Genomic DNA, 25,827 nt, shown 5'->3' with positions numbered 1-25,827 from the left:
CTAACTGGAACAAAGCCCCAATCCCTTCTGTGCCTTTTGTTTTCAGCGGGTCCATTGGGGAGTCCGATCATATGCTATCACTTATCATGTTGGGAATACCTCTTCAGGCGCCGTGGCATTACGCCTGCGAATATGTCATTTTTCAAAGTGCTGCAAAAAGATGCTGAATCAGAGAGACAGCGAGTAGTGCGCCAGTTTTGGCAACGGAACCCGTTTCGTAGCAGGAAAAAACAAAAACAAAGATCACACAAAAGCAATACATCTGTTGCTGCTATTTTACGCTAGTTTTTCAGTTCAAAGTCTTTGATTAATGATTCCCTATGAGCTTGTTTTGAATAAAAGCAGCAATTCCATTTAACAGAAAACAGTACAGATGAATTTAAAGATTTATCCCGCTCATATCTCCCCTCTCGGTGTTGATGCATGCTCGTATTGTAACGTGCACAAGCCTATTTAAAATTTAATCACAAGCGCTGTGCTACATACAGAACAAAGACAAACTCCAGGGAAAACATAATCAATGTTAATTTAGCCCAATGCAGAGGGATATCTAAAGGGAGTAAATGAAGGTACTTGAAGCATTAAAGGGGTACTCCGGTTAAAATCTTTTTTTTTTTTTTAAATCAACTGGTGCCAGAAAGTTAAACAGATTTGTAAATTACTTCTATTAAAAAATCTTAATTCTTCCTGTACTTATTAGCTGCTGAATACTACAGTGGAAATTATTTTCTGTTTGAAACACAGAGCTCTCTGCTGACATCATGAGCACAGTGCTCTCTGCTGACATCTCTGTCCGTTTTAGGAACTGTCCAGAGTGAAAGGAAATCCCCATGGCAAACTTATGCTGTTCTGGACAGTTCCTAAAATGGACAGAGGTGTCAGCAGAGAGAACTATGCTCATGATGTCAGCAGAGAGCTCTGTGTTTCAAAAAGAAAAGAATTGCCGCTGTAGTATTCAGTAGCTAATAAGTACAGGAAGGATTAAGATTTTTTAATAGAAGTACGGTAATTTACAAATCTGTTTAAATTTCTAGCACAAGTTGATTTAAAATAAAAAAGGTTTTCACCGGAGTACCCCATTAATTCAAAGACATACCGTATTTTTCGCCCTATAGGACGCACCGGCGTATAAGACGCACCCAATTTATAGGTGTAAAATCTAAAAAAATTAAGATTTTGAACCCAATAGTGGTCTTCAACCTGCGGACCTCCAGATGTTGCAAAACTACAACTCCCAGCATGCCCGGACAGCCGTTGGCTGTCCGGGCATGCTGGGAGTTGTAGTTTTGCAACATCTGGTGTTCTGCAGATTGAAGACCACTGCATAGGAGGTAATACTCACGTGTCCGCTCCGGACCCGTCACCGCTGCCCTGAATGTCGCTCCATCGCTGTCGCCGTGTGCCCGTCGCTCCGGAACGTCTCTGCTGCCGCTCTCCGTCGCCGCCATCACGTTGTTACGCACGCCGACACACGTGCGCGACGACGTGATGACGAGGAAGGAGAGCGCCGGCCATACAGGGGATCCCTGAATGGAGAAGACACCGAGGAGGCAGGTAATGGAGAAGACACCCTCCCGGTGTCCTGTAAGCACTAACCCGGCTATTCAGTCGGGCTGTTCGGCACCGCCGCAGTGAAATAGCGGCGGTCCCGAACAGCCCGACTGAGCAGCCGGGTTAGTGTCACTTTCCCTTCAGACGCAGCGGTCAGCTTTGATCGCCGCATCTGAAGGGTTAATACAGGGCATCACCGCGATCGGTGATGTCCTGTATTAGCCGCGGGTCCCGGCCGTTGATGGCCGAAGGGACCGCCGCGATAGGGGTGTATTCGCAGTATAAGACGCACCGACTTTTCCCCCCAGTTTTGGGGAAGAAAAAGTGCGAAAAATACGGTATATATAGCTGTAACATTTGCCATCAAATAACCGCATAAGGAAGATAAAGAAGCACATCTACATATAGAAAGGAATGCAGACTTTACAGCAGACTCAATGCATCACCTTGTTCTCTTCAACCTTGTGCGCTTGAGCGTCATCGCTGGATCTGGTCTCACTATCGTCATCGTCCATCGAAACAGTGGAGGTTTCAGAGACTGTGCTGACCCTTCTTGACATGAGTGCCTGCTATTGTATTAAAAATAGAACACGGTTACAACAGGTTTCCAAATAACAGCAGCTGATATGAAGTATTTGATGTCCTATCTGCATACGCTTTGAATAATTTTTGCATATATTAATCTCCAGTGAACTGTTTCTCCACCTTTGTGACTCTTTTGTTTTTTTGACTCTAATTTTAAATTAGGCAACTATGCAAACAGTCTTGATTTTTATTTTTTTTAATTACTGTTTTGTATCGACAACTTTTCAGCAGATCTACGGCCGCAGACTGCAAATGGTGTAGTCTCTTTGTATTCTCTTCCATTTGTTACCTATAGAATTTACTGTAAGTTAGCATGAATTAGCCCCTTAACGACACTTGGCATAAATTTACATCCTGGTGCCCTGGTACTTAACCCCTTAAGGACTGAGCCCTTTTTCACCTTAAGGACTCAGCCATTTTTTGCAATTCTGACCACTGTCACTTTAAACATTAATAACTCTGGAATGCTTTTAGTTATCAATCTCGGAATCAGATTGATAACTAAAAGCATTCCAGAGTTATTAATGTTTAAAGTGACAGTGGTCAGAATTGCATTTTTCTAACTTTGAAGCTCTCTGCTTGTAAGGAAAATGGATATTCAAAATATTTTTTTTTTTATTCACATATACAATATGTCTACTTTATGTTTGCATCATAAAATTGATGAGTTTTTACTTTTGGAAGACACCAGAGGGCTTCAAAGTTCAGCAGCAATTTTCCAATTTTTCACAAAATTTTGAAACTCGCTTTTTTTCAGGGACCAGTTCAGGTTTGAAGTGGATTTGAAGGGTCTTCATATTAGAAATACCCCATAAAAGACCTCATTATAAAAACTGCACCCCCCAAAGTATTCAAAATGACATTCAGTCAGCATTTTAACCCTTTAGGTGTTTCACAGGAATAGCAGCAAAGTGAAGGAGAAAATTCACAATCTTCATTTTTTACACTCGCATGTTTTTGTAGACCCAATTTTTGAATTTTTGCAAGGGGTAAAAAGGAGAAAATTTTTACTTGTATTTGAAACCCAATTTCTCTCGAGTAAGCACATACCTCATATGTCTATGTTAATTGTTCGGCGGGCGCAGTAGAGGGCTCAGAAAGGAAGGAGCGACAAATGGTTTTTGGGGGGCATGTCACATTTAGGAAGCCCCTATGGTGCCAGAACAGCAAAAAAAAACACATGGCATACCATTTTGGAAACTAGACCCCTTGGGGAACATAACAAGGGGTAAAGTAAACCTTAATACCCCACAGGTGATTCACGACTTTTGCATATGTAAAAAAAAAAAAATTCCCTAAAATGCTTGGTTTCCCAAAAGTTTTACATTTTTAAAAAGGGTAATAGCAGAAAATACCCCCCAAAATTTGAAGCCCAATTTCTCCCGATTCAGAAAACACCCCATATGGGGGTGAAAAGTGCTCTGCTGGCGCACTACAGGTCTCAGAAGAGAAGTAGTCACATTTGGCTTTTTTGAAGGAAATTTTGCTCTGGGGGCATGCCGCATTTAGGAAGCCCCTATGGTGCCAGGACAGCAAAAAAAAAAAACACATGGCATCACATTTTGGAAACTAGACCCCTCGGGGAACGTAACAAGGGGTTAAGTGAACCTTAATACCCCACAGGTGTTTCACGACTTTTGCATATGTAAAAAAAAATTTTTTTTTACCTAAAATGCCTCTTTTCCCAAAAATTTTACATTTTTAAAAAGGGTAAAAGCAGAAAATACCCCCCAAAATTTGTAACACAATTTCTCCCGAGTACGGCGATACCCCATATGTGACCCTAAACCCATATGTGGCCTTGAAATACGACAGGGCTCCAAAGTGAGAGCGCCATGCGCATTTGAGGCCTAAATTAGGGACTTGCATAGGGGTGGACATTGGGAATCACTGGCGTAGAATACCTCTAACAGGGTGCCTCCAGCTGTTGTAAAACTCCCAGCATGCCTAGACAGTCAGTGGCTATCTGGCAATACTGGGAGTTGTTGTTTTGCAACAGCTGGAGGCTCCGTTTTGGAAACAGTGGCGTACCAGACGTTTTTCATTTTTATTGGGGAGGGGGGCTGTGTAGGGGTATGTGTATATGTAGTGTTTTTTACTTTTTATTTTGTGTTAGTGTAGTGTAGTGTTTTTAGGGTACAGTCGCACGGGCGGGGGTTCACAGTAGTTTCTCGCTGGCAGTTTGAGATGCGGCAGAAAATTTGCCGCAGCTCAAACTTGCAGCCGGATACTTGCTGTAATCCTCCGCCCATGTGAGTGTACCCTGTACGTTCACATTGGGGGGGGGGGGGGGGAGAAACATCCAGCTGTTGCAAAACTACAACTCCCAGCATGTACGGTCTATCAGTGCATGCTGGAAGTTGTAGTTTTGCAACAGCTGGAGGCACACTGGTTGTGAAACACCGAGTTTGGTAACGAACTCAGTGTTTTGCAACCAGTGTGCCTTCAGCTGTTGCAAAAGCTACAACCCCCAGCATGTACGGACAGCGGAAGGGCATGCTGGGTCTTGTAGTTATGCAACAGCTGGAGGCATACTACTTTGGCTGGGGATGCTGGGGACTGTAGTTATACAACAGCTGGAGACACACTGGTTTGCTACATAACTCAGTGTGCCTTCAGCTGTTGCAAAACTACAACTCCCAGCAGTCACCGACAGCCAACGGGCATGCTGGGAGTTGTAGTTATGCAACCAGCAGATGCACTACTACAACTCCCAGCATGCACTTTAGCTGTTTGTGCAAGCTGGGAGTTGTAGTTACACAACAGCTGAAGGTACACTTTTCCATATAAAAAATGTGCCTCCAGCTGTTGCAAAACTACAAGTCCCAGCATGCCCATAAGGGCATGCTGGGAGTTGTGGTGGTCTGCCTCCTGGTGTTGCATAACTACAGCTCCCAGCATGCCCTTTTTGCATGCTGGGAGCTGTTGCTAAGCAACAGCAGGAGGCTGTCACTCACCTCCAACGATCCTCGCCGCACAGGTCAGTCCCTCGTCGTCGCCGCCACGGCCGTCGCTCCTGGGGCCCCGATCCCAACATTGACGCCGGGGATCGGGGTCCCCAGCACCCGGGGTGCACGTCCCGCACCCGCTCACGTCCTCCGGAAGAGGGGCGGAGCGGGTTGCGGGAGTGACCCCCGCAGCAGGCGCCCTGATTGGTTGGCCAGTAATCCGGCCGACAAATCAGGGCGATCGTGAGGTGGCACCAATGCCACCTCACCCCTGCAGGCTCTGGCTGTTCGGGGCCGTCAGACGGCCCCGAACAGCCAGTAATTCCGGGTCACTGGAGACCCGATTGACCCGGAATCTGCCGCAGATCGCTGGACTGAATTGTCCAGCGATCTGCGGCCATCGCCGACATGGGGGGGCATAATGACCCCCCTGGGCGATATGCCCCGATGCCTGCTGAACGATTTCAGCAGGCATCGGGCACCGGCTCCCCTCCAGCTAGCGGCGGGGGGCCGGGATTTGACAGGACGTACTCAAACGTCCTGAGTCCTTAAGGACTCGGAAAAGGGGCCGTTTGAGTATGTCCTGCGTCCTTAAGGGGTTAAAGGGGTACTACGGTGGAAAACTCTTTTTTTTTTTTTTTTTTTTAAATCAACTGGTGCCAGAAAGTTAAACAGATTTGTAAATCACTTCTATTAAAAAATCTTAATCCTTCCAGTACTTTTTAGGGGCTGTATACCAAAGAGAAATACAAAAAAGAAATGCATTTCCTCTGATGTCATGACCACAGTGCTCTCTGCTGACCTCTGCTATTCATTTTAAAAACTGTCCAGAACAGCATATGTTTGCTATGGGGATTTTCCCCTGCTTTGGACAGTTTCTAAAATGGACAGCAGAGGTCAGCAGAGAGCACTGTGGTCATGACATCAGAGGAAATGCATTTCTTTTTTGGATTTCTCTTTAGTATACAGCCCCTAAAAAGTACTTGAAGGATTAAGATTTTTTAATAGAAGTGATTTACAAATCTGGCACCAGTTGATTTAAAAAAAAAAAGGTTTCCACAGGAGTACCCCTTAAAAGGGGTACTACGGTGGAAAACAAGTTAAAACAAATGTTTTCAAATCAACTGGTACCAGAAAGTTAAAAGGGTACTCCGGTGGGAACCTGGTGCCATAAAGTTAAACAGATTTGTAAATTACTTTTATTAAAAAATCTTAATCCTTCCAGTACTTATTAGCAGCTGAATACTACATAGGAAATTCTTTTCTTTTTGGAACACAGAGCTCTCTGCTGACATCATGACCACAGTGTTCTCTGCTGACATCTCTGTCCATTTTAGGAACTGTCCAGAGCAGCATATGTTTGCTATGGGGATTTTCTCCTACTCTGGACAATTCTTAAAATGGACAGTGATGTCAGCAGAGAGCACAGTGCTTGTGATGTCAGCAGAGAGCACTTAAAGGGGTACTATGGTGGGAATTTTTTTTTCAAATCAACTGGTGCCAGAAAGTTAAGCAGATTTGTAAGTTGAATGTGTGCTCTGACCGTTCACTTGTGCTGCTGATTCCCGCCCAACACGCCGGCCCCGCCCCCAGCTTAGTCTGGGTACGTAGAGAAGAATGTGTCCAGCGGTATGCAAGTAAAATAAGGCTTGTTTTATTATTATTATCAAGGACAGACGTCACATACAGAGGAGCAAGTCTGACGTCTTTCGCACCTGCCGTTGTTTAGTCGTAGACTAACATGTTTTACAAATCACACTCTTAAAATTCATGGAAATAGGGTCACATGACACATTAAATCATCAATTTAAAATTACAAAGTAATAGGAAAACAAGGCAATAGGAAAACCTGGAACGGAGGTATCGGTTGGAGTTTTCTTGGTAGCTGTTCACATTTGTAATAGTGACAATTAACATGTCCAAACCCCCTTGGAGAATATAGTAATCCAAATGACATGAACGCTAGCTACATCATGTGAACTGCAACATACAGATCCCCTTTAGCATCATATTAAAAAAGTGTGTACTAAAAAAATGTATGAAATAAAAGGAAACAAACAAAGAAATAGGACAACAAAAAGATGCTACACGTTATTATACACTGTTAGCAACATGAAATTCAAGGGGCATGTCATTATCATATCTAACCTTCTATTTAGACCTAGGTGGTACCTGGTTTCCAGAAAGAACATCCAGTACATTTCTCTGTTGTACAGTTTTCCATGTATTTTAAGAGTGTGATTTGTAAAGCATGTCAGTCTACGATTAAGCACCGGCAGGTGTGAAACGCGTCAGACATGCTCCTCTGTATGTGACGTCTGTCCTTGATTATAACTATAAAGCAAGCCTTATTTTACCTGCATACCTCTTGAGTGCCGGACACATTCTTCTCTATGTACCCAGATTTGTAAGTTATTTATATTTTAAAAATCTTAATCTTTCCTGTATATATCAGCTGCTATATACTACAGGGGAAGATGTGTAGTTCTTTTCAGTCTGACCACAGTGTTCCCTGCTGCCACCTCTGGACAGTTCCTGACATGGACAGAGGTGTCAGCAAAGAGCACTGTGATCAGACTGGAAAGAACTACACAACTTCCTCTAGAGAATACAGCAGCTGATAAGTACTGGAAGGATTAATATATTTATATAGAAATAATTTACAAATCTATTTAACTTTCTGGCACCAGTTGATCTGACAATGTTTGTTTTCCACCGCGGTACCCCTTTAAGTTCTTACTTTCTCGGTGAAAGTTGTGGCAAAATAGTAACATAATTTGTAAGGTTGAAAAAAATTCTACTGTGTTGATCAAGAGGAAGGGGGGAAAAAATTACCCTGATGCCAATGACCCCATCACAGGAAAAAATTCCTTCCCGGCTCCAATACAGTGACCCCTCGACCTATGATGGCCCCGACATATGATAATTTCAACATGCGATGGCCTCTCAGAGGCCATCACATGTTGAAGGCAGCATCAACATACGATGCTTTTTTATGTTGGGGCCATCGCATAAACGGCTATCCGGCAGCGCAGACTGCTTCAGCTGCCACCAGATAGCCGTTTACGGTGCCCCGTGATCTCTGGTGATGGTCACTCACCTGTCCTCGGGGCTCCGGCGCGTCCTCTTCGGGATCCTCTGCATCGTCGGCGCTCTCCATCGTCGTCATCACGTCGCTGCACACGCCGTCCCGTCATCCAATAGGAGCAGCGTGCGTAGCGAAGTGATGGCGGTGACGGAGAGCGAGGATGCCGGGAAAGCAGAGGCCTTACCGGAGCGGCGGGGACACCTCGGGGACGCGGCAACAGTGATGGAGAGTGACATCCAGGGCAACGGTGACGAGCGGTGACGGTCCGGAGCGACGGGGACAGGTGAGTACAACTTTCTCTAACAGTGGTCTACAACCTGCGGACCTCCAGATGTTGCAAAACTACAACACCCAGCATGCCCGGACAGCCGTTGGCTGTCCGGGCATGCTGGGTGTTGTAGTTTTGCAACATCTGGAGGTCCGCAGGTTGTAGACCACTGTCCTATACTTTACATTGCACGGATCCCTCAACATACGATGGTTTCAACAAACAATGGTCCGTTTGGAACGGATTACCATCGTATGTTGAGGGACCACTGTATAGCATCAGAATACATGCCTGGATCAACGTTCTATCCCCATAAATCTAGTAACCATGACCTGTAATGTGATGCTCAGAAAGAGGCCAAAGGAAGAGACTATGGGGTACTGGTGCTGTATATGAGCAGTGAAAGCAACATCTTTTGTTGTATTATTTTCTCCTGAAGTTTCGGTGCAGCTTCTCGGTTTGCGGTGGAGATACTAGTCTTGACTCATGTGTATCATTGTATGTGAAACCAAAACAAAAGAACAAGCTATTCTAGCAAAACGTATACCCAACCCTGTCAATCTCCTAGAATGGAAGATTGCCAGCAAAATGATTCACATAACACATTTCCCAGGGTATCGCGGAGACCCTGCTATTATGCATAATTCTAAAGCTAATAGTAATTAGTTGTCGATATTTTCTTTACAAGTTTGTTCAACCTTCATATGTCATTTATAAATTTAGCTTGTAGATGCCTCCTGTAACCTTCCCTGAATGCCTTATACTATCTTTCTGGCTGCCTATTGTACCTCCCGGTAATGTAATTGTTACAGTATCAGGCAGAGCTGTTTCCTTTAATGGTTGCCTCTGAATACAATGATGTTGCTTCCAGATTTCCGCACGGCTTAAAAGCGGTTAAAAGTAAACAAAATCCCTTATAGGAAAACTCCCTTAAAATGTAACTTTTATTGTGTATACTATTAAAATCTTACATAGTGACATAAAGGTTAAAAACTCAGTGTCAAAGTTCCAAGTGTATCCATATATAGGGGGGTAACCCCTCTATTAGTAGCGTGTAGGGAACTGCAGCTTCCCTTATTACTGGAACACTGTGACACAACTAAAACCACTGACATTTGCCCCCCTCTACAAGTTTTGGTGCAATAGCACCGTGTAAAGGAGGATAGATAGGCAAAATGTTTTGCCTATCTATCCTCCTGAGGACGGTGCTATTGCACCGAAACTAGTAGAGGGGGGCAAATGTCAGTGGTTTTAGTTGTGTCACTTGCATTAAGGGGGTGTGATGTTACCCCACACCCCCTTAATGCAAGTCTATGGGAGGGGGCGTGGTGTGATGTCATGAGAGGGTGTGGCTGACCCCCAGCAGCGCCCACACAGCGTTCGGAACTAATTGTTCCAACTCTGGCCAGTGGAGTACCCCTTTCAGGACAACTGATCTAAAGTCTTAAGTTGATATACAAATGAGATAGTTGTCTGTCAAATACAGTGGTCCCTCAACATATGATGGTAATCTGTTCCAAATGAACCGTTTGTTGAAACCATGGAATGTTGAGGGATCCGTGCAATGGAAAGAATAGGAAGTTATACTCACCTGTCCCCGCCGCTCCGGACCGTCATCGTTGTCCTGGATGTCACCCTCCATTGCTGTTGCCGCGTCCCGGAGTGTCCCTGACGCTCTGGACGTCTCTGCTTCCCCGGGGTCCTCGCTCTCCGTCGCCGCCATCACATCACTACGCACGCCGCTCCTATTGGATGATGGGACGGCGTGCACAGCGACGTGATGACGATGATGGAGAGTGCCGGCGATGCAGGGGATCCCAAAAAAGACACTCCTGAGCCCCAAGGACAGGTAGGAGACCATCACCGGAGCACACGGGGCACCGTAAACGGCTATCAGGCGGCAGCTGAAGCAGTCTGCGTTGCCGGATAGACAATTATGCGATGGCCCCGACATACAAAAGCATCGTATGTTGATGCTGCCTTCAATTGTTTACACTGGTTGGGAAACACTGGTCTAATGGGTATAGAGGCCTCCTGACTCTCCAGCCACAGATCGTGTTGGGGAAGGGTCGGCATGTTGGATTTAAACTACCTGACCCTTTTGTTTTTGGAAAGATAAGCCATTGCCACTGCTGCCTGCCAGTAGCTTACCTCCCCTCTCCTTATCCAGAAACATTCTATTAATGACAGCTGAATATTCATGTGCATGCAGGGGTCAGGTGAGTTAGCTATTAATTCACTGGAAGGCTATTTAAGGTGTATAAGACCTTAAAGGTGTACCCCAGAAAGTTAAACAGATTTGTAAATTACTTCTGTTTAAAAATCTTAAGCCTTCCAGTACTTATAAGTTGCTGTATTCTCAGAGGAAGTTGTGTAGTTCTTTCCAGTCTCACCACAGTGCTCTCTGCTGACACCTCTGTCCATGTCAGGAACTGTCCAGAGCGGGAGAGGTTTGCTTTGGGGATTTGTTTATGCTCTAGACCAGTGATCTTCAACCTGCGGACCTCCAGATGTTGCAAAACTACGACTCCCAGCATGCCCGGACAGCCGTTGGCTCTAGACAGTTCCTTACATAGACAGAGGTGTCAGCAGAGAGCACTGTGGTCAGACTTGAAGGAACTACACAACTTCTTGTGAAGCATACAGCAGCTGATAAGTACTGGAAGGATTAAGTTATTTAAATAGAACTAATTTACAAATCGGTTTAACTTTCTGGTACCAATTGATTTTAAAACATTTATTTTCCACTGGAGTACCCCTTTAAGAATGTAGAGTTTTAAAATGAAAAATCTCCCCTGTAAGCATTCACTTATTGTGAATGTTTTACATTATTATCAATTGATTTTTCCAAAATGTTTTATTTGAAATACTGAGAGTGACCTCAGTCACTAATAAAAGCCTAATGTAAAAGACCATTATTTACTATGCAAAAACCTTTAACAAGGTAATCAGAGTCAATAAAACATGTAAGAAACACCTCCATTTGTGCCTACACTAATAGTACAAATCCCCCTTGAATGCTGTTCTTCCCTTTAGACAACCCCTTTCAATCTACGCCATATCCTACACAATTCTGAGTTAATGCTTGTAATTACTCACATTATATTTCTCTCTATGGCCTATTAGAAGAAACTGACTGAGAGGCAATGTTATATTTGCTTATATTTTAGGCTTTACATGGCATATTTTTTGCAGCTATCCACACTATTACAACTATAAAAAAAAAAAAACAAGGACACCTATTTCACACTGTGCTATTAGGCCTGGTGAATTCTAGTTAGACCTCAAGCAGTAGACCATATTACAGTGCCATACAAGTCTACTGGGCCCTACTGTATTTCTATACATGACTCTAAAATACCGACTCCACGTGCCCCCATATATTATCTGCAATGTGCATGAGCTCTTTAAAGTGTTACTGTGATCAAAAAAACAAAAAACTTTAGATATATCGCCCAGACAGGTCAAAAGTTTTGATTGCACCAGGTCTCAGCCCTGAGACTGGTGCCATTGCTAGTTATAAGGCAGGGAAGGTTGTGTACGCTCCCTCGGTAACTGTCAATCAAATCCGACCTTTTCGTTATAAGGTCAGATAAGCAGGCTGAGAAGTCGAGATGGATTAACCATATAATGTGTATGGTGGCCTTTTGACTCTCCATTAAGTGAGAGATAAACCATTAGAGCTATCTGGCAGCAGCATTCAGATCACATGCCTCCTAAGGATACATTCTCACTATGGGATTTCCGAGCTGAGAAATCCTGCATGGAAATTTCGATGCAGCACCCTCTCATTGTTTTCAAAGGGATTCTGCTGCACTGTGCACACTGCAGAATTTCAAATTCTGGACTCCAAAAGAATCGTTAATTTCTAACAATAATTTGTTTTCCCTTAGTCCTAACAGTGGCACAGATGGGGTATTCTGCCCCCCGTGGACTGGTTAGGACTGGTGGAAATTGTATTGACATCCTTTAAATAATGATGTAGACCCTCCCAACCCCCCCCCCCCTTACATATAGGGGGAAAGAGCCCAACCCCCCTGTGTAATTACAATTAAAAAAAAAAGAAAGTAAAGGGAGGGATTGTTGTGCCACTGTTAGGACTGAGGGAAAACAAATTATCGTTAGAAATTAACGATTCCCTTATGTCCTAACCAGTGGCACAGATGTGGATTTAGCAAGTAGATATCCCCATGGGAGGGCACTCATGCCTGGCGGAGGTTAGAACCGACCGCCCAAATGAGGAATAGCTAGCTATTCTAGAATCCACTATATAGTGTGAAATGAAAGTGGAGTGTGAACTCCAGGATGAGTTCCAGAGGAATCGAGCTTCTTTCTGCAAAAGAAGTAGCTACTGCTCTAGTATAGTGGGCTTTAACGAATTCAGGGGGCTCCAGACCCTGGGAAACATGAGACTCTCTGGCTTCCTTAATTCAGCGACTAATGGTTGGTTTGGAAGCCTTGTGCCCTTCCGGGCACTAGAAAAAGGGATAAGAAGGTTTTCATCTTTACGGAATTCCTTGGCTCGATCCAAGTAGATCCTGAGACATCTCGACAGGTCAAGGGTATGAAGGCCTCTCGTATCTTCTGAGGAGGGGAGCGGAGCTATCACAGGATGAGAAATAACTTGGTTGATATTAGTAAATGTTGGCACTTTGGGAATAAAAGTAGGCAAGAAACTTAAGAACCCTGTCCGGGAGGAACTGAATATAAGGCTCAAAGGCAGAAAAAGCCTGGAGTTCCCCGACTCGTTTTGCAGAAGTGATAGCCAACAGAAACGTAACCTTGAGTGTAAGGAATCTTAAATCCACCTCCTCTAAAGGCTCAAAAGGGGGGAGATGATAACCCCCTGAGCACGACCCATAAATCCCAAGCAGGGATGGGTCGAAGGATTGTAGGTTTAATTCTAGGAAAGCCGAGATAGCAGATACTTGCACACTCAGAGTGGAAGGAGATAATCCCTTGTCCAATCCATCTTGCAGGAATTGCAGAACAGCAGGAGTGGTAGGATTCTCTGGAGATAATTGGCGTAGCCGACTCCAAGATGAAAAAGTGTTCCATATTCTTCCATTTGATCTAGTTGTAGCTTCAGATCTGGAGTGCGACAAAGTTCTCAAGACCGACCCTGAGAGCCCTTCTACCATTGGAAGGGACCGATCAACCTCCAGGCTGTCAGGTTGAACATCTATATGTTGGAGCAGCTGTGAGTGTCCCCTGACACTGTTGCTTGCTCTGGGGGAAGCCTCCAAAACTGACATCTGAATGAGTTGGGTGAACGAAGCTATTATGGGCCAATATGAAATGATGGCTATCACAGAGGCTTGGTCCTGCCTGATTTTCATCAATACCCTTGGAAACTGGATAGAAGATGTAGGCCAGCCTGAACCTCCAAGAGATTGACAGTGCATCTACCGCCAAGGGATTGTCCTCTCTGTAGAGGGAACAGAATCTGTCCACTTTGGCGTTGAACCTCGTTGCCATGAGATCGATCTCTGGCATGCCCCACCTGAGCACAATCTGATTGAAGATGTCCAGAAGGAGAGACCACTCTCCAATTGGAAGGCCTCTGCTCATGCGGTCTGCTATTACATTGTACCACGGATATGCATGGCTGATAAGTGGGTGAGGTTCAATTCTGCCCAATCCAGAATAACACCTATCTCTCTCAGGAGACTTTGTGACTTTGTGCCTCCCTGTTTGTTGATATATAGAAAAGCTGTCATGCGATCTGTCTGAACTCTCACAGCTTTGCCTGAATATAAGGGGCAAAGTGGAATAGAGCCAATCTGATGGCCCGAATCTCTAGGAGATTCGAGGATAATGTCTTCTCCTGGGGAGGCCAAGTCCCTTGGACTGTTTTGTCCAAAAGATGCGCTCCCCAACCTACAAGGGATGTGTCTGTGGTATGATCCAAACAGGTTGGATCAGAGATTTTACATCCTGAAGGTGAGCCCACCAACACAGAGAGGACCGCACTTGAGGAGACAGGGAGTGCACGGAATTAAGTCCCTTCAGACTGTGATATCACTTGGCTAAAACTTCCGACTGAAGCGGACGTAGGTGCCATAAAGCCCATGTTACCGCATCCGCGGTTGCAGACATTAGTCCCAACACTTTCATTAGATAGCGGAGAGTCACCTGCTTGGGAGCTAAGAGAGACCGGGCTGTGTCCTGTACCCGTAGCTTTCTTACGGGAGTTAGATGAAAAGTCATCACTACGGAATCTATCATGAACCCTAGGAATTTCACGGACGTGGCTGGTTGAAGATTGGATTTGTTCCAATTGATTATTCAGCCTAGTTGATGAAGAAAGGACACAGCAGTCTGAATATGTTGGGAAAGGATCGCTTGAGAGGAGGCTTTGAGAAGCCAATCATCTAGGTAAGGGACTATACACAGTCCCTGAAGTCTCAGAGCAGCCACCAGGGAAACTACTACCTTGGTAAAAGTGTGTGGCGCAGAAGAAATCCCAAACGGGAGGGCAACAAACTAATAGTGCCTTAGAACTCCCTGAATTTGAACAGCGATCCTTAAGATTCTTCTGGACCCAGGGTGGATGGGGATATGAAGATAAGCATCCTTGAGGTCCAAGGTTGCCAGGAAATCCCCTGACATAGGAAGATTGATATGTGACTGAATTGTTTCCATACGGAAACGCTTCCGTCTGATAGACCGGTTGAAGAAGCTTAGGTCTATGATTATCCTCAAATTTCCTGTGACTTTGGGAACCAGAAACACTGGAGAATAGATGCCCAACCCCTGCTCTTGAGAGGGAACTTCCTCCAAGGCACCCTTCTGAAGATATTCCAGAATATAAGCTTCCAAAATCTTTTGTTTGTTGTAAGTTAAAAGTCTGGTTCTTACAAATTTGCCCGGGGGAATATTCTCCAAATCCACTCTGTACCCTTCCGAAATGATCCGAAAGACCCAGGGATCTTGGATATGGGTCCTCCAGGAATCTAGAAAATGGTGGAGACGTCCACCTACAGTAAGGGAAGGATAGGGAAGTTGGGACAAAGAGGGAGCACTGGCAGATATACAAGAGCCTCGAAGAGGCCCATAGTCAGGGTGCCGAGGGTCTTCCACCCTTGGAGCCCCTGGAGCGTCTACTGCCCCTTTGTTTTTGGGACCCCTACATTTTTGGGGATTTGGCTCTGGAGCCTTACCTCAATCTCGAAAGGACTGCTGAGGAAGAGATTTTCCCTTCCGATCAGACAGTCCTTCCATAATGCAGTCGAGCTCAGCCCCAAAGAGAATGCCAGGCTCATAAGACATAGCACACAGAGTGTGCTTAGAGGAGGTGTTAGACCTCCAGGGTTTAAGCCATAAGGGGCGACGCCCCACTGAGGAGAGGGCCATAGACTTAGAGGCCAGCTTAAGCTGCTGAGGTGCGGCATCACAGAGGAAATCTATGGCCAAACTAGCCGTTTTACAAGTGGCCAAAATGTCATCCCTAGAGACCCCTTGGTCTAGGCCAGACTGAATTTGAGGGAATCTATTTCTCAAGAGCTTTGCCACCACAGAGGAGGCTATTGCCAGAGAGGCGGACGCCGAGGCAGTAGAATAAGTGTGACGAAAGGTGCAATCAGCCTTACGATCCATGGCATCCTGGAGGCTAGAGCCATCATCCCAGGGAACCAAGGTCCGTTTGGATAATTTTGAGATGGCCAAATCCACCTTAGGTACAGGTCCCCAGGAAGAGACTTGGTCTTCCTGTAATGGAAACATACTTTTAAAGAGCTTGGTAAGCATGGGACCTTTTTCCTTCTTTTTCCACTCCGTCTTCATTAAAGACAACAGGGAATCGTCTGCTTTAAAGGCCCTAGGCCCCTTAGAGGCAGATGTAGAGGCTTCACCCCCATCGGCATCATGGCCCCCCGACCTGATAGACCTAAGCAGCCGCTGAGTTTTCTCCGGGAAGAAAAAGTATTGGAATTTAACTTCCTTCTCAGAAGACAAGGACTGGGAGTCTTCACGGGCTGCGATACCAGACACCTCCATAGATCTTGGTGGCAAAGCTGGTCTTGTACGCTTGGCGGACATCAATTGCTTCAGCTCGTCAATGGAGGCTCCCATAGTGTTCATATTGGAGGACACAAAATCTTTAACCCAAACAACCATGTCCTGGATAGTAGGTTCCTGCTGTGCCTTGTACCTGGCACAGCACAAGAGACAGCGGGAGAACTGGTAGTTGTCCTCTAACAGGGCCTGGCAATCGTGGCACTGTAAGTGCTTCCTTTTGGAGGCAGACTTCTTAGCAGGCGCCTCGTGGGAACTGTCGGCAGATGACATGCTCTGAAAGATAAGAGCAGTTATATATGGGAAGGGGAAGAAAGGAAAAAAATATGTTAATCCAAGAAAAAAGCTTTACCACAAGGAAAGCAAGAAGGGGCAAAATAGCAAAGAGGCTATAGAGACAGCAAAAAGCTGAGTAGCGATCCGAGATAAAGTAGGGCTTGCAAAGACAAAGCACTACCGCTCTAGGAGGCCGCCAGGCTATACTGAGTAGCCTTAAATAGGGCACAGGTAACTGGAGCCACAAAGCTCTGCCCATTATGGGCGGAATAATAAAAATGTATCTAAATCCCAAGAATAATAAGATAAATACAATGTAGGCAAATAGAAGGAAAGGCAAGGGTTAATACCCGAAGCCTAAACATTTAAAATTATATGCCAAGATTAACATAAGAGAAAGGCCTGAAGTGACGACAGACGCCGTCTCCTTCGACCCGCCCCCTCCCCAGAGCGCAGAGCAGCGCTCCCAGACAGGAAGCCGGTATACACACCGAAGTGCCAAAGATGAGAGCCGGAAGAGACAGCAGCCGCCGCCACCTCCGACCCGCCCCCTCCCGGTAGCACAGTGATCGCGGCGCTCACAGGGGAGGAAGCAGAATAGAGAAGTGTCAGCAAAGTGTATACATAAAAACACAGACAGCAGAGCTGAAGGTAAGAGGAGGAAACCCTGGGGGAAAGTAGAGATGCTAAAAATGAGCCCCACTGGAGTCAAATAGGTATAGAGACAAAAGAGAGGGGTCCTGGTATAAAGTAATAACACAGGACCCGTCCACCAGTCATAACCTGTCAAAACACAAGAATACCCCATCAGTGCCACTGGTTAGGACGTAAGGGAATGACCATGTTCGTGAGCATGTCCGAGTGGTCCTAGTGCTAACTGATTCAGTTGGGAACCCGCAGCAGACAGAATACACAGTGTTCAGTGTGCATATGTATGGGGGGGGGGGGGGGGGTGGACTTGGAGACCCAAATGTTTACCAGCTGTTTCATGTGTTTTTCTCTTGTTAGTCCAATAAAATGTAATTAAATTTGGATTAGTAACTTTGGGGGGAATCTATCATTCTATGCACCACTACAGAATGGCAAAATTGCATCACATTTTTGTGGATGATCTATTTTTGGCCAAATAAGGGAGTTTGCGCAACATTTTTTGGGCAAAGATGCTGGCAAAGGAAATGATATATTCCCCTCTTAATCTGCACTTTACATTTTAACTGAATTTGCTGTAATTGTTTAAGAACTGAATACCTCTCTTTTGTTTGCTTTCAAACAAATCCTGCAGCAGGTCATGGCAATGTGTTTTACACAGTATAACAATAAGGCGCATTAGTGCTGCCCACCTTTTTTCAATGAAGGTTATACAATATGAATGTTTTGCTGCCTCTTATAACAACAGAATGCATTCCCTTTGTATTAATAGTGTATTACAAGCATGCACTTATAGATGACCTCTATGTTATTTGCTGGTTTGGCCTTCAACCATTGTTTCTGCTTTGCAGCCTCATACTTTCCAGCATATAAATGTAATTCAGAAAGTGAGCTGAGGTGTGCCTGGATGTCATCAAAACTTTAGACCTAAAGTTTAGATCAAAATTTATAACTCTGCTAACTCGAAAACAACATTTGACTCGAATATCGTGCTAGGGCTGCTTGTATCATCCACGATGATGAACCTTAGGGTATAGTTACATGTTGCTGTTCTGCTTTAGTTTTTACAATATTTTCCCAAAATTTTGGAAAACTGCCCCACAAAAAAATGACAAAACCGTATTGTGTGAATTGGCCAGAATGATATAAGATTTCTGAAGATTTTTTGGTCTGTAACTTGACGTTGAAGACACCGTAAAGCATACCTGTCAGATCCCACAAAAAAAAAAATATTAAAGGACAACTACAGCCATAACAACTTATCCCCTATGCACAGGATAGGCGATAAGTGTTTGATTGCGTGGGGTCCGACCACTGGGACCCCCCCGCGATCTCCCAAATGGGCCCCGGCATTGCCACTCTGTGAGAGCGGCTAATGCACGTAGCATCGACCTCAGTGAATAGGGGGCCTCACAGCGTTAGAAATCCTTTCAGGGGAAGGGGGCATGTCCCTTCCTTGTGGTGGTGGGAGGTGAACTTAATCAACATGTATACACCCTTATAGACTCATCTCTCTCTAATACAACCTCCAGTACCTCCTACCAACAACCATATCTTTCTAGTCTACTCCTTACTCACACAGGGTGAGACTACAGCCCAGATAATATATAGGGGGGCATGGATGGATGGGAGGACATGCTATACAGAAGGGGGTAATGGATGAAAGGGGGGGAACTGCTGAAGAGAAGGGGGCCATGGATAAATGGGGACATGCTGAAGAGGATGGGGCATTGATGGATGGGAGAAATGCTGAAGAGGAGGTGGAGCATGGATGGATGAGGGGACATGCTGAAGAGGAGAGGGGGCATGAATGAATGAGGGGACATGCTGAAGAGGAGAGGGGCCATGAATGAATGAGGGGACATGCTGAAGAGGAGAGGGGCCATGGATAAATGGGGGGACATGCTGATGTGGAGGGGGCCATAGATGGATGGGGAAAATGCTGAAGAGGAGGGTTGGCATGAATGCAGGGATATGTTGAGAGGAAGTACATGGCATGGACGGTTGAAATTATTTTGTTTATTAGGACAAGGAGATTCTCATTCAAGATAGAAAGAGAATGAGGTCAACTACAATACAGAGTTATCCTTGCGCAAGCCAAAACATAAGAAGGAATATATCCAGATAACATCTGCACTGTTTTGTTGTTGTAGCCATGTATAATCTTGTGCATCTATGTACAGAGAGGTTATAACTGCCGAGTATCTGCATCAGTAAAGTGGTCAAGCTGTTTAACCTACAATCCCCTTTTTTTCTGGGCTTTCAAGACACCACCTGTTGGAAAAAGTATAGCTGGGTGGGTCTCCTACATATAACACAAGGTTTGGGAGCTGGAATTTGCAGCTATTGTAAAGAACAGAGACACCAAGGGAATGAGGCCTCACTTTCCCAACCCTGACCCACCCAATCCTGTGCTTTACACATGTAATACTTTACTCTGAACAGCCCACTGCTAGTGATAAGCAAGTACTGATAACTTCCTCCTCCAAAATCAGAGAATCGCATAAAGACCCTTCTTTAGTCTATATTGGTCTGATATAGTTTGGTTTCTGGTCTTAAATGTGGTACAGAAATGATACATTAGAGCATATTCACAGATTGTAAACTTACCAAAAATTGGCAAAAAATGGCTTGATTGTACCATTTTCTACATCTTTTATGCCTAAACTGAAAATGAAGTATTTCTCACAGAAAAAGGATTGCAGTAACAAATGATTTGCTAAACACAAGTTTATTCCCTTTGTGTGTAGTGGAACTGAACCAAAAAGGGAAGGGAAAAAAAAGCAAATTGGATATGTCACACCAAACTCCAAAAATGGGCTGGACAAAATTAATGGCACCCTCAACTTAATATTTGGTTGCACACCCTTTGGAAAAAATAACTGAATTCAGTTGCTTCCTATAACCATCAATAAGCTTCTTACACCTCTCAGCCGGAATGTTGGACTACTCTTCCTTTGCAATCTGCTCCAGGTCTCTCTTATTGGAAGAGTGCCTTTTCCCAACTGCAATTTTAAGATCTCTCCACGGTGTTCAATGGGATTTAGATCTGGACTCATTGCTGGCCACTTCAGAACTCTCCAGCGCTTTGTTGCCATCCATTTCTGGGTGCTTTTTGACATATGTTTGGGTTCATTGTCCTGCTGGAAGACCCAAGATCTCGGATGCAAACCCAGCTTTCTGACACTGGGCTGTAAAGTGCAACCCAAAATCCATTGGTAATCCTCACACAGTGCTAGAGGCAGCAAAACAACCCCAAAACATTATTGAACCTCCACCATATTTCACTGTAGGTACTGTGTTCTTTTCTTTGTAGGCCTCATTCCGTTTTCTGTAAACAGTAGAATGATGTGCTTTACCAAAAAGCTCTATCTTGGTCTCATCTGTCCACAAGACATTTTCGCAGAAGGATTTTGGCTTACTCAAGTTCATTTTGACAAGATGTAATCTTGCTTTTTTAAGTCTCTGTGTCAGCAGTGGGGTCCTCCTGGCATAGCTTTACATTTCATGTAAATGTTGACAGATAGTTTGCGCTAACACTGATGCTCCCTGAGCCTGCGGGAAAGCTTGAATATCTTTGGAACTTGTTTGGGGCTGCTTATCCACCATCCGGACTATCCTACATTGACACCTTTCATAAATTTTTCTCTTCCATCCACACCCAGTGCCATGGGTTGCAAACTTCTTGATAATGTTGCGCACTATGGGCAAAGGTAAATCTAGATCTCTGGAGATGGACTTGTAACCTTGAGAATGTTGATATTTTTCCACAATTTTGGTTCTCAAGTCCTCAGACAGTTCTCTTCTCCTCTTTCTGTTGTCCATGCTTAGTGTGGCACACACAGAGAGACAATGAAAAGACTAAGTGAACTTCTCTCTCTTTTTTTTTTCTGGATGAAGAGATTTATTTCAGTAACAATAGTCAGACATTACAATGGCCGCCGGGCCCCGGGGTCGCAGCTTCTTCACGGCCTGAAACACTGACATCTAGTGGTCAAGGTGAAAACTACATCAGACATGAGCCTCGCCCACTCAGCGCCTGCGCCGTCTTATACCGACTGTCCGTTCCACCACGTTGAGAGTCAGGAAAGACTGTGGTGGGCTAAAAGCGAGGGGCCCCGTAGTCATCCGGCATCCGCTCTATGTTGTATCTGTGGTTGGAGAGGTACATGATTGGGACCCCAGGAATCTTCCGGATCCGTCTCTTTAGACCTCGGTCCACGGTGGCCACAATGTAACATTTGTGCTGAGTGACCCTCTGCACAATGCAGTCATCTGCATAGGTTCCGGTGTGTGAGCATGGAAGACGTTCAAATGTGGGGTCCGTGGCGATTCTGAGGGCGACTCAGTACTTCTGCCCCAACTTCTCCAGCTCGGCCATCACACAATCCGTAATACAGGGGACACACTTGGCATACAGACAATCCATCATGGAATGAACCAGATCCAGTTTGGCTTTAATGGAGAAGTTGATGAAGTTTGTGTCAACGAGAACATAGTAGGGAGGTCCGAGGTTTGTGTTATACTGGAAGAACAGGCAGGAGGGGACCTGAGGAGCTTCTCTCTCTTTGATAGCGCTCAGATCCGTCTCGTTCTTCTTCTTTGTTTTTGCTCGATTTTGCTAGTTTATTCGCGGGTCCCTCAGGCTGATCCTTCGCTTCATCGCTGCATATTTCTGGGTTTTCTTTGCTTTTCCCATGCTGTAGACGCTGCTGGTCTGGGCGGCGTGCTGTAATGACGTCAATGATGGCGCATGCGCTTAGATTTGTAATCTGCTTTCAGGTGTGATTTTTATATTGCCCACACCTATTACTTGCCCGAGTGAGTTTAAAGGAGCAACACATGCTTGAAACAATCTTATTTTTCCACAATTTTGAAAATTGCCAATCATTTTGTCCAGCCCATTTTTGGAGTTTGGTGTGACATTATGTCCAATTTGCTTTCTTTCCTCCCTTTTTTGGTTTAGCTCCAATACACACAAAGGGAATAAACATGTGTATAGCAAAACATGCAATCCTTTTCTGTGAGAAATACTTCATTTTCTTGAAAAATGTCACGGGTTATTAAAATTTACGGCCAAGACTGTACATGTACCATATTGCTTCTAAAGTGGTAGGGTTCCTCATTGGTATTACTACTTTGTCTACAACTAAATTGCAGTTCACTATTGAATTTTTTCCAAAATACTCAAGGCACTCTACTTAGCCTAAGAATATATTTCATAAAATATTCCTGGCAACATTCAAGGCAGCGGTCTAAACCTGTGTTCCATTACTGGTACATACCCAAAGGTATCTCCCACCAGCCGTTTTCTTCATTAAAGTTCTTCAGAACATTGCTTTATACCCATCCGAGCTGATTAATTCGGCTCTTAATCATGAAATACACACTAGACATACAAGGTCTTTTCCAACTCCATGAGAATGTAAAGATGAATGAATTCCAGTTAATTGGCTTACCTTCATCATTAGAGCATTGTTACTAAAACTGCTGCTCGGAGAAGGGGAATCAGAGATCTCCTCCAAGCTTGCTTTATGGAGGATAAAAAAAAAAAAAGAAACCAGTTAAGATGCAAAATATATACACCAGCAAACAATGACAATAAACTTCATTTCCAAGTCTAATATTTTTTGTTTTAATTTTGACATAATTATTCACGTTTCACGAAAAGAAAACAATACGACATGTCAAGTGCCTAAGGGTCTCGGTGATACTGCCAACATATTCCCTTATTCATCAGTGAGTATAATTTAAAACGTTTTTTCAACACATCCATCAGTGCCCTACAGGAGATATTTATTCCACTTGTGGCACATAATATACAATAGAGGGAATTAAAGAAAATCTCCACCTTTTCACATTTTTAAGTACAATATTCTACATTGATTACTGACTTAAAGGGGCCATCTGGAGTTAAGAAAAAAATCATACTCAAAAAGGTCAAAAGGTCATACTTACCTCCTACCATTCCCAGAAACTGCTGTTCTGATGCCCGAGGTCCTTATTCATCACTGCTTCTTCCTGGTTTCTCTTACCGTAGACCCGACAGGGACTGTCCCACTCAGCCAATCAGTGGCCGCAGCAGTGACCCATCACAGTCAGTGATCCACTCACTGGGGAAGTTCCTGTGGGATCCACACAGGAACCAGGAAGAAGCGGTAATGAGCAGTGTGCTGACGCTTCGGAATGGCAGCTGCACGTGAACAGAGGAGGAGACTATGATTTTTTTTTTTTTACACCACCCTAAGTCATCCCCTTCAAACTTTTCCTGTTGCACTGATCACCAATACAGTTTTCATCCCCATCTTCCAAAAGCCCTAACATTAGTATTTTTCCATCCGCATTTTCACATGAGGACTAATTTTTGTGGAACATATTGCTTTTTCTAATGATGGTGCCATACATTCACAATTGAAATTTTTTTGGGGGAGGTTTCATTTTTACAGATTCATTGTGCAATATAAATCACATATTTCTGCAGGTCAGTACAGATGCTGCCATGTCTCACTACTATTATACAGTACAAAACTTAGATTACCATAGTCTGAGAATTAAAAAAAAAAAATTTTCATTGATGGACCTATGTAAGGGCTTCTTTTCTTGCAGGACAAGTAGTAGTTATTATTGGTACCACTTAGGGGCAAATGGGACTTTTTGATCACTTTTTATCATAAAGTTTTCTTTTAACATTTTTAAAAACCTTAAATGGGCACTGTTATTTGCAAAACACTTTATATAGTGTAGATAATATTATTTTTATATATATATATATATATATATATATATATATATATATGTAACTGTAACATACATTGGTTAAAAATGTGTATATTTTTGGATGAAAAAATGTTGTCTTGTCCCAGTGGGTCTGTGTGTTTCCGTGCAGAGACCAAACACAGAAAGTGTGGGTGAACAAGCAGGGCTCTGTACACTGAGGACAAGCAGAGCTCTGTAACCTGAGGACAAGCAGGGCTCTGTACATTGAGAACAAGCAGGTCTCTGTACACTGAGGACAAGCAGGGCTCCATACACTGAGGACAAGGAGGGCTCTGTACACTGAAGACAAGCAGGGCTCGGTATACTGAGGACAAAGGGCTCTGTACACTGAGGACAAGCAGGGCACTGTACACTGAGGACAAGCAGGGCTCTGTACACTGAAGGCAAGCAGGGCTCTGTACACTGAAGACAAGCAGGGCTCTGTACACTGAAGACAAGCAGGGCTCTGTATACTGAGGACAAGCAGGGCTCTGTACACTGAGGACAAGCAGGGCTCTGTACACTGAGGACAAGTAAGGCTCTGTACACTGAGGACAAGCATGGCTTTGTACACTGAGGACAAGCAGGGCTCTGTACACTGAGTACAAGCAGGTCTCTGTACACTGAGGACAAGCAGGGCTCCATACACTGAGGACAAGGAGGGCTCTGTACACTGAGGACAATTAGGGCTCTGTATACTGAGGAAAAGCAGGGCTCTATACACTGAGAATAAGCAGTGCTCTGTACACTGAGGACAAGCAGGGCTCTGTGCAGTGAGGACAAGCAGGGCTCTGTACACTGAGGACAAGCAGGGCTCTGTATACTGAGGACAAGCAGGGCTCTGTACACTGAAGACAAGCAGGGCTCTTTACACTGAAGACAAGCAGGGCTCTGTATACTGAGGACAAGCAGGGCTCTGTACACTGAGGACAAGCAGTGCTCTGTACACTGAGGACAAGCAGGGCTCTGTACATGAGGACAAGCAGGGCTCTGTACACTGAGGACAAGCAGGGCTCTGTACATGAGGACAAGCAGGGCTCTGTACACTGAGGACAAGCAGCGCTGTGTACACTGAGGACTCTGTTACACGCTCCCAGCCAGGGCTGGTGCAAGGTTTTTTGCCGCTACTTGACCCTGCGCATTAGCTCCGCCCTTTGATACACCCCACCTTACTACTGGCGTGACACACTGTAACAAACTTCCTTGTAATTACCTTATAATTGGGGTCACACTCTGTAACAACCCCCTCCTCATGTATCTTACTACTGGGGTGACACACTGTAACAAACCTCCTCCTCATGTAATCTCCTTACTACTGGGGTGACACACTGTAACAACCACCTCCTCCATATGTAATCTCCCTACTAATGGGGTGACACACTGTAACAAACCTCCTCCTCATGTAATCTCCTTACTACTGGGGTGAAACACTGTAACAAAGCCCCTCCTCATGAAGGCGCACGTGGTGTCAGGATGCTGGACGGACCTGACCTGCCTGTCTGTCTCAGAGGTGGCTCTGTGCAAATTATTATGGTACCAGGGGGGAATGTGGGTGCTTTGGATGAGTGGGTGCTTCAGCTTCTGGCTGGCTACTAACCTTTTTTGCAGTGGGCAGAGCAGCGCCCCATCAAGAGGGCGCTCTAGGTGGCTGCCTATTTTGCCTATAGGCAGAACCAGCCCTGCTCTCAGCT

General features: G+C 44.7%; 2 protein-coding genes and 1 long non-coding RNA gene across 11 annotated transcripts in view; 1 reads left to right on the top strand and 2 right to left on the bottom strand.

The window, feature by feature from the left end:
* Positions 1-25,827, bottom strand: part of SEC16B (SEC16 homolog B, endoplasmic reticulum export factor) — a 293,732-nt gene that overhangs the window by 60,905 nt on the left and 207,000 nt on the right. For all 9 annotated transcript variants that reach the window (XR_008846564.1, XR_008846565.1, XM_056531981.1 and 6 more), the window contains 2 exons: positions 22,840-22,910; positions 1,998-2,120 (listed from right to left, as the gene is read on the bottom strand). Coding sequence is in view for 7 of the 9 variants with exons in the window: in XM_056531981.1 (XP_056387956.1) it covers positions 1,998-2,120; positions 22,840-22,910 (194 nt within the window). In the remaining 2 variants the exon portion in view is untranslated. The remainder of the gene's footprint in view (positions 1-1,997; positions 2,121-22,839; positions 22,911-25,827) is intronic.
* The window catches only part of LOC130282960 (uncharacterized), a 126,080-nt gene that overhangs the window by 84,013 nt on the left and 16,240 nt on the right, over positions 1-25,827 (top strand). The window lies entirely within an intron of this gene.
* Positions 21,270-22,094, bottom strand: FCF1 (FCF1 rRNA-processing protein). The gene is given in 1 exon segment (XM_056532000.1): positions 21,270-22,094. A coding segment is annotated over 1 exon segment (597 nt). The 5' UTR covers positions 22,080-22,094; the 3' UTR covers positions 21,270-21,482.

The sequence above is a fragment of the Hyla sarda genome, chromosome 7, assembly GCF_029499605.1.
Source record: "Hyla sarda isolate aHylSar1 chromosome 7, aHylSar1.hap1, whole genome shotgun sequence".
In the NCBI taxonomy this organism is placed as follows: domain Eukaryota; kingdom Metazoa; phylum Chordata; class Amphibia; order Anura; family Hylidae; genus Hyla; species Hyla sarda.
The sequence above is the reverse complement of the archived record's forward strand: the minus strand, read 5'-3'. Positions and strand labels throughout refer to the sequence as shown.